The sequence below is a fragment of the Panthera tigris genome, chromosome D1 (genome assembly GCF_018350195.1).
Source record: "Panthera tigris isolate Pti1 chromosome D1, P.tigris_Pti1_mat1.1, whole genome shotgun sequence".
Lineage (NCBI taxonomy): Eukaryota > Metazoa > Chordata > Mammalia > Carnivora > Felidae > Panthera > Panthera tigris.
Genome location: NC_056669.1, coordinates 105,902,666 through 105,915,096, shown reverse-complemented (window position 1 = coordinate 105,915,096; position 12,431 = coordinate 105,902,666). Strand labels below are relative to the sequence as shown.

The 12,431-nt window shown below is 42.8% G+C and overlaps 1 protein-coding gene across 1 annotated transcript; it reads right to left on the bottom strand.

Annotated features, from left to right (window-relative positions):
- Nucleotides 1–6,472: 6,472 nt before the first annotated feature.
- Nucleotides 6,473–12,183, bottom strand: LOC122231514 (solute carrier family 22 member 10-like). The gene is made up of 3 exons (XM_042959636.1): nt 11,782–12,183; nt 10,533–10,633; nt 6,473–6,524 (listed from the first exon to the last, which is right to left on the bottom strand). The coding sequence occupies exons 1-3, from the start codon at nt 12,181–12,183 to the stop codon at nt 6,473–6,475; spliced, it is 555 nt and encodes a 184-aa protein (XP_042815570.1).
- Between the last annotated feature and the right edge of the window lie 248 nt (nt 12,184–12,431).

Below are 12,431 nucleotides of genomic sequence, written 5' to 3'. Positions count from 1 at the left end.
ATTTTTCCATGTCATCTAGATGACCAATTTGTTGGCATACATTTGTCATAGTGTCCTATTATAACCCTTCTTTATTATTTAATATTGGTAGTGATGGCCCCACTTTTTTTTATTTATTTATTTATTTATTTATTTATTTATTTATTTATTTTTGTTATTAAAAAAATTTTTTCAATGTTTATTTATTTTTGAGAGAGAGTCAGAGCTGGAGCAGAGAAGGGACAGAGAGAGAGGGAGACGCAGAATCCGAAGCAGGCTCCGGGCTCTGAGCTCTTAGCTCAGAGCCTGATGCGGGGCTCAAACTCACGAACGGTGAGATCATGAGCCGAGTGGATGTCGGACACTCAACCGACTGGGCCACCCAGGTGCCCCTCCCCACTTTTATTTCTGATTTTAGTTATTTGTGTTATTTCTTCCCGTGTTTGTTTTTAGGTTCTCTGGGTAGAGATATCAGTTTTGCTGATCATTTTTTTAAGTTTATGTATTTTTTTTAAATTTTTTTTAACATTTATTTATTTTTGAGACAGAGAGAGACAGAGCATGAACAGGGGAGGGGCAGAGAGAGAGGGAGACACAGAATCTGAAACAGGCTCCAGGCTCTGAGCGGTCAGCACAGAGCCCGACGCGGGGCTCGAACCCACGGACCGTGAGATCATGACCTGAGCCGAAGTCGGACGCTTAACCGACCAAGCCACCCAGGCGCCCCAGTTTATGTATTTTTGAGAGAGATTGAGAGGGAGAATCAGCAGGGGAGGAACAGAGAGAGAAGGAGACAGAGATCCGAAGTGGGCTCTGTGCTGACAGCAGCGAGCCCGATGCAGGGCTCGAACTCACGAACTGCGAGATCATGATCTGAGCCACCCACATGCCCCTAGTTTTGCTGATCTTTTCAAAGAACCAGTTATTTATTTCATTGAATTTATTCTTTCTTTGTTTTCTATTTATCTTCCTTCTAATTTTTATTACCTCTTTTCTCCTAGCTTTGGATTTAGATTTCTTTTTCTACTGCCTTAAGGTGTAAATTATTAACTTTTTATCTTTCTTGTTTTTTACGTCTTTTAAAATTTCTTTAGCTTTATTCAGGTATAATTGATAAGGAAAAACTATATATATTTAAGGTGTATAATTTGATGTTGGGTAGTTGTATGCTGTGAAATGATTGCCACAACCCAACTAATTAACATATCTGTCATCTCACAGAGCTACCATTTTTGAACGTGGTGAGAACACTAAAGATCTACTCTCTTAGCAAGTTCGGAGAAGACAAAACCGTACTGTTAACTACATTCACTGTGCCATACATTACATCTCCAGGACTTTCTCATGCTCCAAAACTGGAACTTTTTACCCTTTCAGCAATATCTCCTCCTTCTGCTACCCCAGAATCTTGGCAACCACCACCCTACATTATGCTTCTCTGATTCAACTATTTCAGATTCCACATATAAGTAAAGTCACACCGTATTTGTCGTGCGTGTGGCTCGCTTCACTTAGCATAACCAACTTCCCCTCCATTCATGCTGCTGCAGATGACAATATGTCCTCCCATTTTTTAAATTATTATTATTATTATTATTATTATTTTAATTTGAGAGAGAGAGTGCAAGCAGGGGAGAAGGGCAGAAGCAGAGAGTGAGAGAAAAAGAGAATCTTAGGCAGGATCCACACTCAGCACAGAGCCCCATGTGGGGCTCAGTCCCACAACCCTGGGATCATGACCTGAGCCAAAATCAAGAGTTAGTCAGTCATTCTGGGGCTTTAAATTGCATTTAAAGTAATTATTGATAGGTATGTACTTATTGTCACTCTGTTATTTGTTTTCTGGTTGTTTCTGTAGTTCTCTCTTCCTTTCTTCTTCTGTTGTTCTTTTTGCTTTGTGACTGATGAGTTTCTGTAGTGTTGTGTTTGACCTTCTTTTACTTTATCTTTTGTGTATCTATTATAGGTTTTGAGTTTGTGTTTACCATGAGGTTCGCATAGTGTTATATGTGGTGTTTCCTAAGTAAATAGCAGTCTATATTAATTTGATGGTCATTCAAATTCAAACACATTCTTTATTTAAAAAAAAAACAAAAAGATGGGGCGCCTGGGTGGCTCAGTCAGTTGAGCGCCGACTTCGGCTCAGGTCACGATCTTGCGGTCCGTGAGTTCGAGCCCCGCATCGGGCCCCTGTGCTGACAGCTCAGAGCCCAGAGCCTGTTTCAGATTCTGTGTCTCCCTCTCTCTGACCCTCCCCCATTCATGCTCTGTCTCTCTCTGTCTCAAAAATGAATAAAAACATTAAAAAAAATTAAAAAAAAAAAAAAGAAAAAAGTCTTTCTTTTTCTTTCTTCCTTTCTTTTTCTTTTCCTTTTCCATTTCTTTTATTTTACCTTCTCCACATTTTATATATACCCTGTCATATTTTACATCTTTTTATTCATAGTTTCCTTATGTCTAACTATAGCCATTTCTTTTCCACTTAAAAAAATCCACACACACACACACACACACACACACACACCCTTACCATTTCTTGTAAGGCTCGTTTGGTAGTGATAAACTTCTTTATTTTTTGTTTGTCTGGGAAACTCTTTATCTCTCCTTCAAATCTGAATGATAACCTTGCCAGATAGAGTATTCTTGGCTGTAGATTTTTTTTCCTTTCAGCGCTTTAAATATATCATGCCACTCCCTTCTGGCTTGCTGAAAAATCAGCTGACAGCCTTATATGTTTTCCCTTGTAGGTAACTTGTTGTTTCTCTCTTGCTGCTTTTAAGATTCTCTCTTTATCTTTAACTTTTGTCATTTTAATTTATGTGTCCTGGTGTGCACCTCCTTGAGTTCATCTTGTTTGTAACTTTCTGTGCCTCTTGGACTTAGATGTCTGTTTCCTTCCCCAGGTTAGGAAAGTTTTCAGTTGTTAGTCAAATAAGTTTTCTGCACCTTTCTTTCTTTTTTTCTTCTGGGACCCCTATAATGTGAATGTTTGTTTGCTTAGTGTTGTCCAAGAAATCACTTGACCAATCCTATCACTTTTTTTTTAATTTAAATTCAAGTTTACATACAGTGTAGTGTTGGCTTCAGGAGTAGAACCCAGTGATTCATCTCTTACATATGACACCCAGTGCCCGTCCCGAAAAGTGCCCTCCTTAATGTCCATCACCCATGTAACCCAACCCCTCCACACTCCCCTCTCCAGTAACCCTCAGTTTGTTCTCTGTATTTAAGACTCTCTTATGGTTGGCCTCCCTCTCTGTTTTTATCTTATTTTTCCTTCCCTTCCCCTACGTTCATCTGCTGAGTTTCTCAAATTCCATGTACAAGTGAAATCATATGATATCTTTCTCTGACCTATCTTCATTTTTTAAAAATCCTTTTGCCTGTTTTGCTGTTCAGTTTGGATGCTTCCCATTACCTTGTCTTCTATTTTACTGATATGTTCTTCTGCATCCTCTAACCTACTGTTGATTCCCTCTAGTGTATTTTTTATCTCAATTATTGTATTCTTCAACTCTGACTGGTTCTTTTTAATATTTTCTATCTCTCTATTGAAGGTATCCATGAGTTCTTCCATTCTCCCCAGTCTGGTGAGTATCTTTATCATTATTGCTTTAAATTCTTTAACAGACATAGTGCTTATTTCCATTTAATTTAGTTCTTTTCTGAGGTTTTTTTTTTCCTTTAGAGAATGTTCCTCTGCCTCCCCATTTTGCTTGACTTCCTGTGTTTGTTTTTATGGATATGGCAGAACAGCTACTTCTCTTAAACTGGAAGGAACAGTCTTGTGTATGGTTGTCCCCAGTGTAGACTGTGTGTGCCTGGTGGCTTTTGCTAGCTGCCTGGACCTGTGGCTGGTGTGGGCTGGGTGTCCTGGAGCTTTCCACATAGCAGGCACCCTGTCAAAACAGCTAAAGCTGAAGTGGATGCAGGCTGGTGTATCCCAGGGTTCTCTGTGTTGAGGGCACCCTAGCAGGACAGCTGAAGCTGAAATGGATGCAAAACAAGGGTGTCCCAGGCATGCTGTGCAGGGGGTACCTTGGCAGGGTGACTAGAGCTGATGTAGTATGCGGGCTAGGAGGTCCCTGAGCTCTCTATGCAGAGGGTCCCCTGGCAGGATAGCTGAAGCTAAAGTGAGTGCAAGCTGGGGGAGGGGGAGAGCCGAGGCTCTACCCACAGAGGTCACCTTGGCAGAATCGCTGCAGCTGAAACGTATGTAAACTGGGATGTTCCAGGACGTTTTGCACAGCGGGCACACAGAAGTAGCTGGAGCTGAGGCAGCTACTGGGGCACCTTGCACAAGGGGGATCTTGAAAGGACAGCTAAAGCTAAAACGGACATAACTCGGGGCGGTCCCTGGGCTCTTCATGCAAAACGTGCCCTGGCAGGACACCTGGAGGTGAAGTAGCTGCCAGCTGGGTTATGCCGGGGCTGTCCACCCTGAGGGAAACCTGGCAGGACAGCTGAAGCTGAACTGGGTGCAAGCCAGGGTGTCTCAAGGTGTTCAGTGCGGGGTGACGCGGTAACAGTGCCCAGACCATGCTCCCGTTTGTGCTCTTGCAAGGTGGAAAGGGAGTGTGGACCGTTTCCATCAGCCCCGCCCTCCTGGAGAGCATTCTAGCAGCTCCTTTCCACCCTGTTTGGCAAAGTTCTAGGGCTGGCTCTTCGATATGCTAGTTTCTTTTTAAAGCCATGGCCTTTTAAGGAAAAAAGAAGGGGAAAATGAAAGAAAAAAAAAAATCCACGGCTTATTTTCTGTGCCCCAGCTCAACCAGGGCTGGTGGGGGCCTGTGGATCCAGGGCTTTCCGAGGCAGCAAGCCGGTTATGGCATCCAGACCCTGCCCTCCTCTGGGCTTTTAAGGGGGAAGGGGAGCATGAACCCTGTAATTCTCCAGTCCCCCTGGCCTGGAGAGTATTCGCACAGCTTCACCTCTTTGGCTGGCGTAATCTTAGTACTGTCTTTCATATGCTAGCCGCTCTGCTTTTTTACCTTTTTTTTAATGATTTTTTTTTTTCTTTTTCAAGGTTTTACTTAAATTCCGGTTAGTTATTATACAGTGTAATATTAGTTCCTTTTTTTTCCTCTGTGCCCAAGGACAGAGGAATCGTTCCTAGTCCTTCAGCACTGTCCGTCCCCACTGCCATTCACAGTGTCGGGGAAGGGGTTCCCTTTGTCACCACCGTCTCCAGTCTCCCCTGCTGTTTTTTTTTTTTTTTTTGCCTTTTTGTCTGTCTTGTGTTGTGCAGAAGCTGTTCGGTTGGCCCTCAGTTCTTCTTCAGGGGGAACTGTTCTATATATATAGGGGTACTTTGGTGTGTTCCATGGAAGGGGGACTTCAGGGTCTTCCTCTGTCACCATCTTGGACCAGAAACTCCCTCACCCTGCTATAAACGTTCTTGCTGTTTGTTTAGTGCTCTTTTGTTCCAACTTGAAGAAATGCCTTCAGCACATCTTGTAAAGCAGGTCTAATAGTAACACATTCCCTCAGGTTTTTTTTTTAAGTTTATTTATTTATTTTGAGGGAGAGAGAGAAAGAGAGAGAACAGAGAAGGGGCACGAGAACCAAAGCGGGGCAGAGAGAAGGAGAATCCAAAGCAGGCTCCACACTGTTCCAGAGCCTGACATGGGGCTTAAACTCATGAACCGTGAGATCATGACCTGAGCTGAAACCAAGAGTCGGACGCTTAACTGACTGAACCACCCAGACACCCTCACATTCACTCAGTTTTTGTCTAGGAAAGTCTTTCTTTCTCTTTCATTCTTTTTTTTTTTTTTCAGGTTTTATTTGTTTATAGTTTTTTAATTAATTTTTTAATGTTTATTTATTTTTGAGAGAGAGAGACAGAGCATGAGTGGAGGAGGGGCAGAGAGAGAGGGAGACACAGAATCCGAAGCAGGCTCCAGACTCTGAGCTGTCTGCACAGAGCCTGATGCGGGGCTCGAACTCATGAGCTGTGTGATCATGACCTGAGCTGAAGTCAGAAACTCAACCAATGGAGCCACCCAGGCACCCCTTTGTTTATAGTTTTTAAAATTCCAGTATAACTAATTTGTTTTAATCATACAGTGTTTGTTAGTTTCAGGTGTACAATATAGTGATTCACCAATTCTATACATTATTCAGTGTTCTTCATGGTAAGTGTGCTCTTAATCTCCTTCACCTATTCCACTCTGCCCTCTGGCAGCCACCCATTTGTTCTCTATAGTTAAGAGTCCTTTTTTGTTTGTCTCTCTTCCTTTGTTCATTTGTTTCCCAAATTTCACATGTGAGTGAAATCATACGGTATGAAAAGACAGTTTTGCCAGATAAAGTGTTCTTGGTTGGCAGGTTTTTGTCTTTCAATATTTTAAATACATCATTTCACCCTCTCCTGGCCTGCAGGGTTTCTGAGAAACCTACCAATGGTCTTCTGGGAGCCTCCTTGTATGTGACAAATTGCTTTTTTCTTGCTGCTTTCAAAATTCTCTCTTTATCTTTAAATTTTCAGATTTTAGATGTACTGGACTTGGCATTGACCCCTTTGGGTTCTACCTATTTGAGAACTTCATGAATCAAGGTGTCCATTTCCCTCCCTAGATTTGGGTAGATCTCAGTCATTCTTTCTTTAAGTAAGCTTTCCGCCCCTTTCTGTCTCTCCTCTCCTTCTATGACACCAATGATGCATACATTATCTCATTGTCCCCCATACATTATGTGATTTTGCCCCATACATCTCATATGCTTTTTGAACTATTGTTCAATTTGTTTTTCTTTCTCTTCCTCTAGCTGGGTAATTTCAAAAGACCTCTCCTGAAGTTCACTTATTTTTTTTCTTCTGCATTATCAAGTCTGCTGTTGAAGCTCTCTATTGAATTTTTCAGGTCAGTCACTGGATTCTTCAGTTCCAGGATTTTATTTGGTTCTTTTTTTGTTGTTCTCTGTTGCTTTATTACACTTCTCATTTTGTCCATGTACTGTTTTCCTGATTTCATGTAGTTGTTTATCTGTCTTTCTTATATTTCTTGAACTTCCTTAAGATAATTACAGTAAAACCTTGGTTTGTGAGCATGATTCGTTCTGGAAACGTGCTTGTAACTCAAAACACTTATATACCAAAGCGAATTTCCCCATGAGAAATAATGGAAACTCAGATGATTTGTTCCACAACCCCAAAATATTCATATAAAAATGATTACAATATAACATAAAATAACAAAGAAAACACAAAATGTAAAGAAAAATAAACAAATTAACCTGCACTTACCTTTGAAAACCTTCATGGCTGGTGTGAGGGAGATAAGAGAGAGGAGGGTTATCGTGTAGGACAACCTTCACTATCACTAACGGAATCACTGGTATCTGTTGGCTCCGTGGAATCTTTTTCTTTTTATGCAGCTTTAACAAGGAACCTATCCAATGACACTTGCTTCTGCCTCCTTTTGAGGATTTCACACAAATGTGACATTGCATTGTCACTAAACATCACTCTCACTGCTACAGCCTTATTTGGGTGGTGCTTTTCTACAAAATTTTTCACTGTTTCCCACATTTTACTCATCTCTGTAATGTCATATGAAGTGAGGGATTCTTCTGCCTCTTTCTTCTCTTCCTCTGCAGATGAGATGCAGAGGTAGACTTCTTATAAAATCTTGCAATTTCAGCCACTCGCATACCTCATTCATACTTCTCGGTCATTTCCTTCTTAATTTCCACCATAATCATCTGTTTCTTACCATCTTTCTTTTCAACCTTTTCCCGCTTAGGGGCCATTGAATACACTTACATGGATGTTGACTACAATACAGTATTAATAAACTTTTGTCATATACGGTATTTAATGTAACTGGCAATAAGGCAGCAGAGGAAAGGGTCTACATCTGCTGGAAGGCTGACAAAGAATGAAGCAAAGCATTCCTCAGCTTACTCTCATATAGAAAAGCAAAGGACTGTCTATAGGTGCTTTGAAGTGACAAAAAAATACGCTAGGGCCAGTTGTGGGCACCTTCCAACATTCTGAAAAAGCACTGATTTTTGCCAAACACTGTGGCCTGAGATCAAGCATCTGAGCCTGGGAGATAATCATCCACAATCCCACAGTGAGAAAGAGAGAAGAACCATTGGTTCAGTTGTGATCATGTGACATTTGGTAGCACATACTACTCATACTGCAAGACATCACTCGTTTACCAAGTTCAAATTTGTTAGAAAGGTTTGCTTGCCTTGTGGAACACTCACAGAACAAGTTACTCAGAATCCAAGGTTTTACTGTATTTTGAATTGTCAAGAAGTTGATGGGAAAATTTTTAAAAATGGGGCACCTGGGTGGCTCAGTCAGTTAAGTGTCTGACTTTGGCTCAGGTCATGATCTCATGGTCTGTGGGTTTGAGCCTCGCGTCGGGCTCTGTGCTGACAGCTCGGAGCCTGGAGTCTGCTTCGGATTCTCTGTCTCCCTCTCTCTCTCTGACCCTCCCCCCACCCATGTTCTGTCTCTCTGTCTCTCTCTCTCTCTCAGAAATAAATAACATCAAAAAATATTTTTAAGAAAAATTAAAAAAATTGGGGCGCCTGGGTGGCGCAGTCGGTTAAGCGTCCGACTTCAGCCAGGTCACGATCTCACGGTCCGTGAGTTCGAGCCCCGCGTCGGGCTCTGGGCTGATGGCTCAGAGCCTGGAGCCTGTTTCCGATTCTGTGTCTCCCTCTCTCTCTGCCCCTCCCCCGTTCATGCTCTGTCTCTCTCTGTCCCAAAAATAAATAAAAAACGTTGAAAAAAAATTTAAAAAAAAAAAAATAAAAAAAAGAAAAATTAAAAAAATAATTATTTAAAAAAAGGGGAACTCCTGGGTCAGTCGGTTGAGAATCCAACTCGATTTCGGCCACAGCTCATGATCCCAGGGTTGTGGGATGGAGCCCCGCGTTGGGCTCCATGCCGAACGTGAAGACTGCTTAAGATTCTTTCTCCCTCTCTCTCTTCTCAATAATAATTAAAAAAATAAGTTGATGACTCTCCATTTCTTTAGGGGCAGTTATTGGGGCTTTATTAGTGTCTTTTGGTGGTGTCTCGTTTGCCTGATTCTTCATGATCACATAGCCTTACATTTAAAGGAGCAGACATGTCCTGACTTCATAGACTGGTTTTGTCAGATAAAGACCTTCTCCTGAGTCCCCCAGACTGATAGGACTGCTTCCGAGATCATGGGTGGGTGAAGCTGAAGCTGGGTCGTGCGGCTGCTGTGGGGTCCACAGTCAGGCCAGGTTAGTGGGCTTTTTACTGGTGATAGGGGTTGGTGTGGTTCCTGCCAGGCCCTTGGTCTGGCAAGACTGCCCTGGACCCTGGAGAGCAGGGCCACAGGGCTGCTTCAAGGTCTGTGGTGAGGTCTGAGATCAGTGGGTCTGTTATCAAGGTCACCAATGAACAGGGCACTTCCTGGGCCCCTTGGTGGATGAGGCTTGTGGCAGGATCACAGAAAAGTGGGTCTGGGACTGGGTCTGTAGGGGGCAGGCTCCTTTCAGGTCCCTAGCCAAGACCATGATCAGTAGGCCTGCTGCTAGAGTGTAGGCCTGCCTTCTCAGGGCTGCTCTTCTCAGTCTTGGCCTCTACTGAGCTTTTGAAACCTCTGACCTGAATCCCATGGTTCCCACAAAGGCATCTTGTCTGTGGATGACCGTTAAATCCTTGTTTTTATGTGGAGATAAGGCTAGGGACCCCCTCTTCTTCCCTCTTGTGGACGTGGTGTTTCTCTTTTTTACCTTTCAATGTAGGTATTTATAGCTATCAATCTCCCACGGAGCATTGTCTTCACTACATCCCATAAGTTTTGGTACGTTGAATTTTTTATCTAACTCATCGCTGAGTATTTTCTAATTTCCTTGGTGCTTTCTTCCTTGACCCGCTGGTTTTTTGTAAGCATGCTGGTTGATTTCCATGAATGTGTACGTTTTCCAGTTTTGCTTCTGCTGCTGACTTGTAGTTTCACTCTGTTGGAATCAGAGGCAATGCTTTGTATAATTTTGATCCTTTGAACTCTACTGATTCCTGGTTTTGAGCCTTAAATGCAGTCTAGCTCCACATACACTTGGAAAGCGTGTGTGTTCTGCTGTTGTCAGGTAGAGAGTTCTGCACATGTCTGTCAGCCTTGCTGACAGTTTACGCTGAAGATCTCTATCTCCTTACTGTGCGTTATCTCTGTCTTCAAACAGGCTGAACCCGCCGTCTTGGAGTACCTTTCCCTCCCTGCCCATAGTTTACTCCTTCTCATCTTTCTAAATGGAAATTATGGTATTATGGAATCTATGGAAGTATGGTACCTCCCTATAAATACTGTTCTGAAATGCCCCCAGGTCTCATGGAGATGTCATTTCTGTGTCCTGTACAGAGATATCTGTGCAGCAAAATGGCTCTTATCACACACTCTAATTCTCCACCTCCTTCTCTAGCTCCGTGGGAACCGAGGCAACCCACAACAGTATAAACTGTATATTGGAACTCAGTAAAGACTTCTTTATGAAAGAGTTCATTATAAGCTGATGAAAACACCATAGAATAAGGGCAGCAGTGAGCTGGAGACACTCACCTGTCCGAGAGAGGGCCGTATATGAAGCCTCCCACCAACATTCCAGCCATGAATAGGAATTGAACTGATCTCTGTGACTGGTAATGACATACGTGGTCCCACTGGAAGAGAAGGAAACCAGCACAGGGGAGTCTCACAGCAGCTCACAGTCCCTCAGTGTTCACTTGCTGCCACAACCATCAGTGGACATGCTCTCCAGCCTCCCTCTCCTACATTTACTTACCCATATCATCCAAGTCTCAATTTAAGCATGACTTTCTCTAGAAATCCTCAACTAAATCTTCTAGGTTATATTAGGGGCAATCTTTCTATTCACTTAGCATTCCATACCTCAGGGGTTCTCAATCTTGGTCACACACTGAAAACATTGAGGAGGTTTTCTAGAATACTGATACCCGCATTTCTCACCTAGAGTGAAATACACTGATTTGCTTGTCTGCGAAGTATTCAGGGCATGGAGATTTTTTTTTTTAATTAATACAGGTATTTGCAATTTGTGACTAGGCTGAGAACAAGTGACCAACAAATAATACATTATATCAAGTATTTACTTGTCTAATCATTACTATTCACCTTATATTTAAAGACCTCTGATATGGAATTCACGTCTAGTTGGTTGATTTCACTGGCCTCAAATTCAATGTAAGTGCTTGGCAATTAAGAAGATAATAATCACAGAGCACCTGGGTGGCTCAGTTAAACATCCGACTTTGGCTCAGGTCATGATCTCATAGTTCATGGGTTCAAGCCCCGTGTCGGGCTCTGTGCTGACAGCTCAGAGCCTGGAGCCTGCTTTGGATTCTGTGTCTCCCTCTCTCTCTCTACCCCTCCCCCTCTCAAAAGGAAATAAACATTAAAAAATGTTTTAGGGGCACCTGCATGGCTCAGTCCGTTGGGCATCCGACTTCGGCTCAGGTCATGATCTCATAGCTTGTGAGTTTGAGCCCCACATCAGGCTCTGTGCTGACAGCTCAGAGCCTGGAGCCTGCTTTGGATTCTGTGTCTCCCTCTCTCTCTCTCTCTCTCTGCCCCTAACCCACGCACATTCTGTCTCTGTCTCTCTCAAAGATAAATAAGCATTAAAAAATTTTTTTAAAAAAGAAGATAAGCAATCTCTATTTGCTAAAAGAATGAAAGAGAGCTGACTGACTACAATACCTACACAGTAACTGAACACTTGAATCATGCTTATTCTGTCATTCTAAATACCCAGACTTAGTACTCACAAGAGGTAGAAGGGGCCTCTTACCTCAGACACAACGGTAGAGAGGAAGGAGCTTTGGTCATAAACCCAGCCATCCAGACAGGCCTCTGTGTCTGGCTCAGTCATGTTGGTGAAGGTTCCATTCAGATGACGAAGCTGCCAGTGGGGATGGATAAAGCGCTGACATTTCTCTGGCCTCGATTCTGAGTTCAATGCGATGGCGATTCTGAGGAGGGCCTCAGGGCTGAGGATCCCAGTATCATTAGCAGAGACTGTGTCATTGTCAAGGATGTTCACCCAGCAGCGATGACCAGGAATGGCTGCAGTGAAGTTCTCCGAAATCATATGGCATAATAGCATCAGCATGAAGGGAAGAACTAAAATTGTCTGAAGGATATGGAATTTCCCCAGGCCACCATCCTGATCCAGGAGCTCCTGAAAGGCCATTGAGTATGAACAGGTGATCCTCCAGAGCAGACACAATGACTTTATGGAGATAAATTCAAAGGGACAAAAAGGCTTCCTTTTATTAACTCGCACTACGTCAGTGTGACCTCACACCAGCTTCTTATCAATGGGCCTCACTCACATCACTCCTGCAGCAGAGCAGTGGAAACAGGATCCCCAGCCCTTTGGGAACCAGGAGGCGTTAATTTTTTAGCAGAGCCACAGAGAAAATTATATACCAGGGACAC

What these genes read in the sequence shown, in the direction of transcription:
- LOC122231514 (XM_042959636.1), bottom strand. Translation starts at nt 12,183, where the DNA reads ATGGCCTTTCAGGAGCTCCTGGATCAGGATGGTGGCCTGGGGAAATTC. An exon ending in TCTCTACCGTTGTGTCTGAG is followed by an intron (nt 10,634 to 11,781) that starts GTAAGAGGCCCC and finishes CTTCTCTTCCAG; the next exon opens with TGGGACCACGTATGTCATTA. An exon ending in TACGGCCCTCTCTCGGACAG is followed by an intron (nt 6,525 to 10,532) that starts GTGAGTGTCTCC and finishes TGATTCATGAAG; the next exon opens with TTCTCAAATAGGTAGAACCC.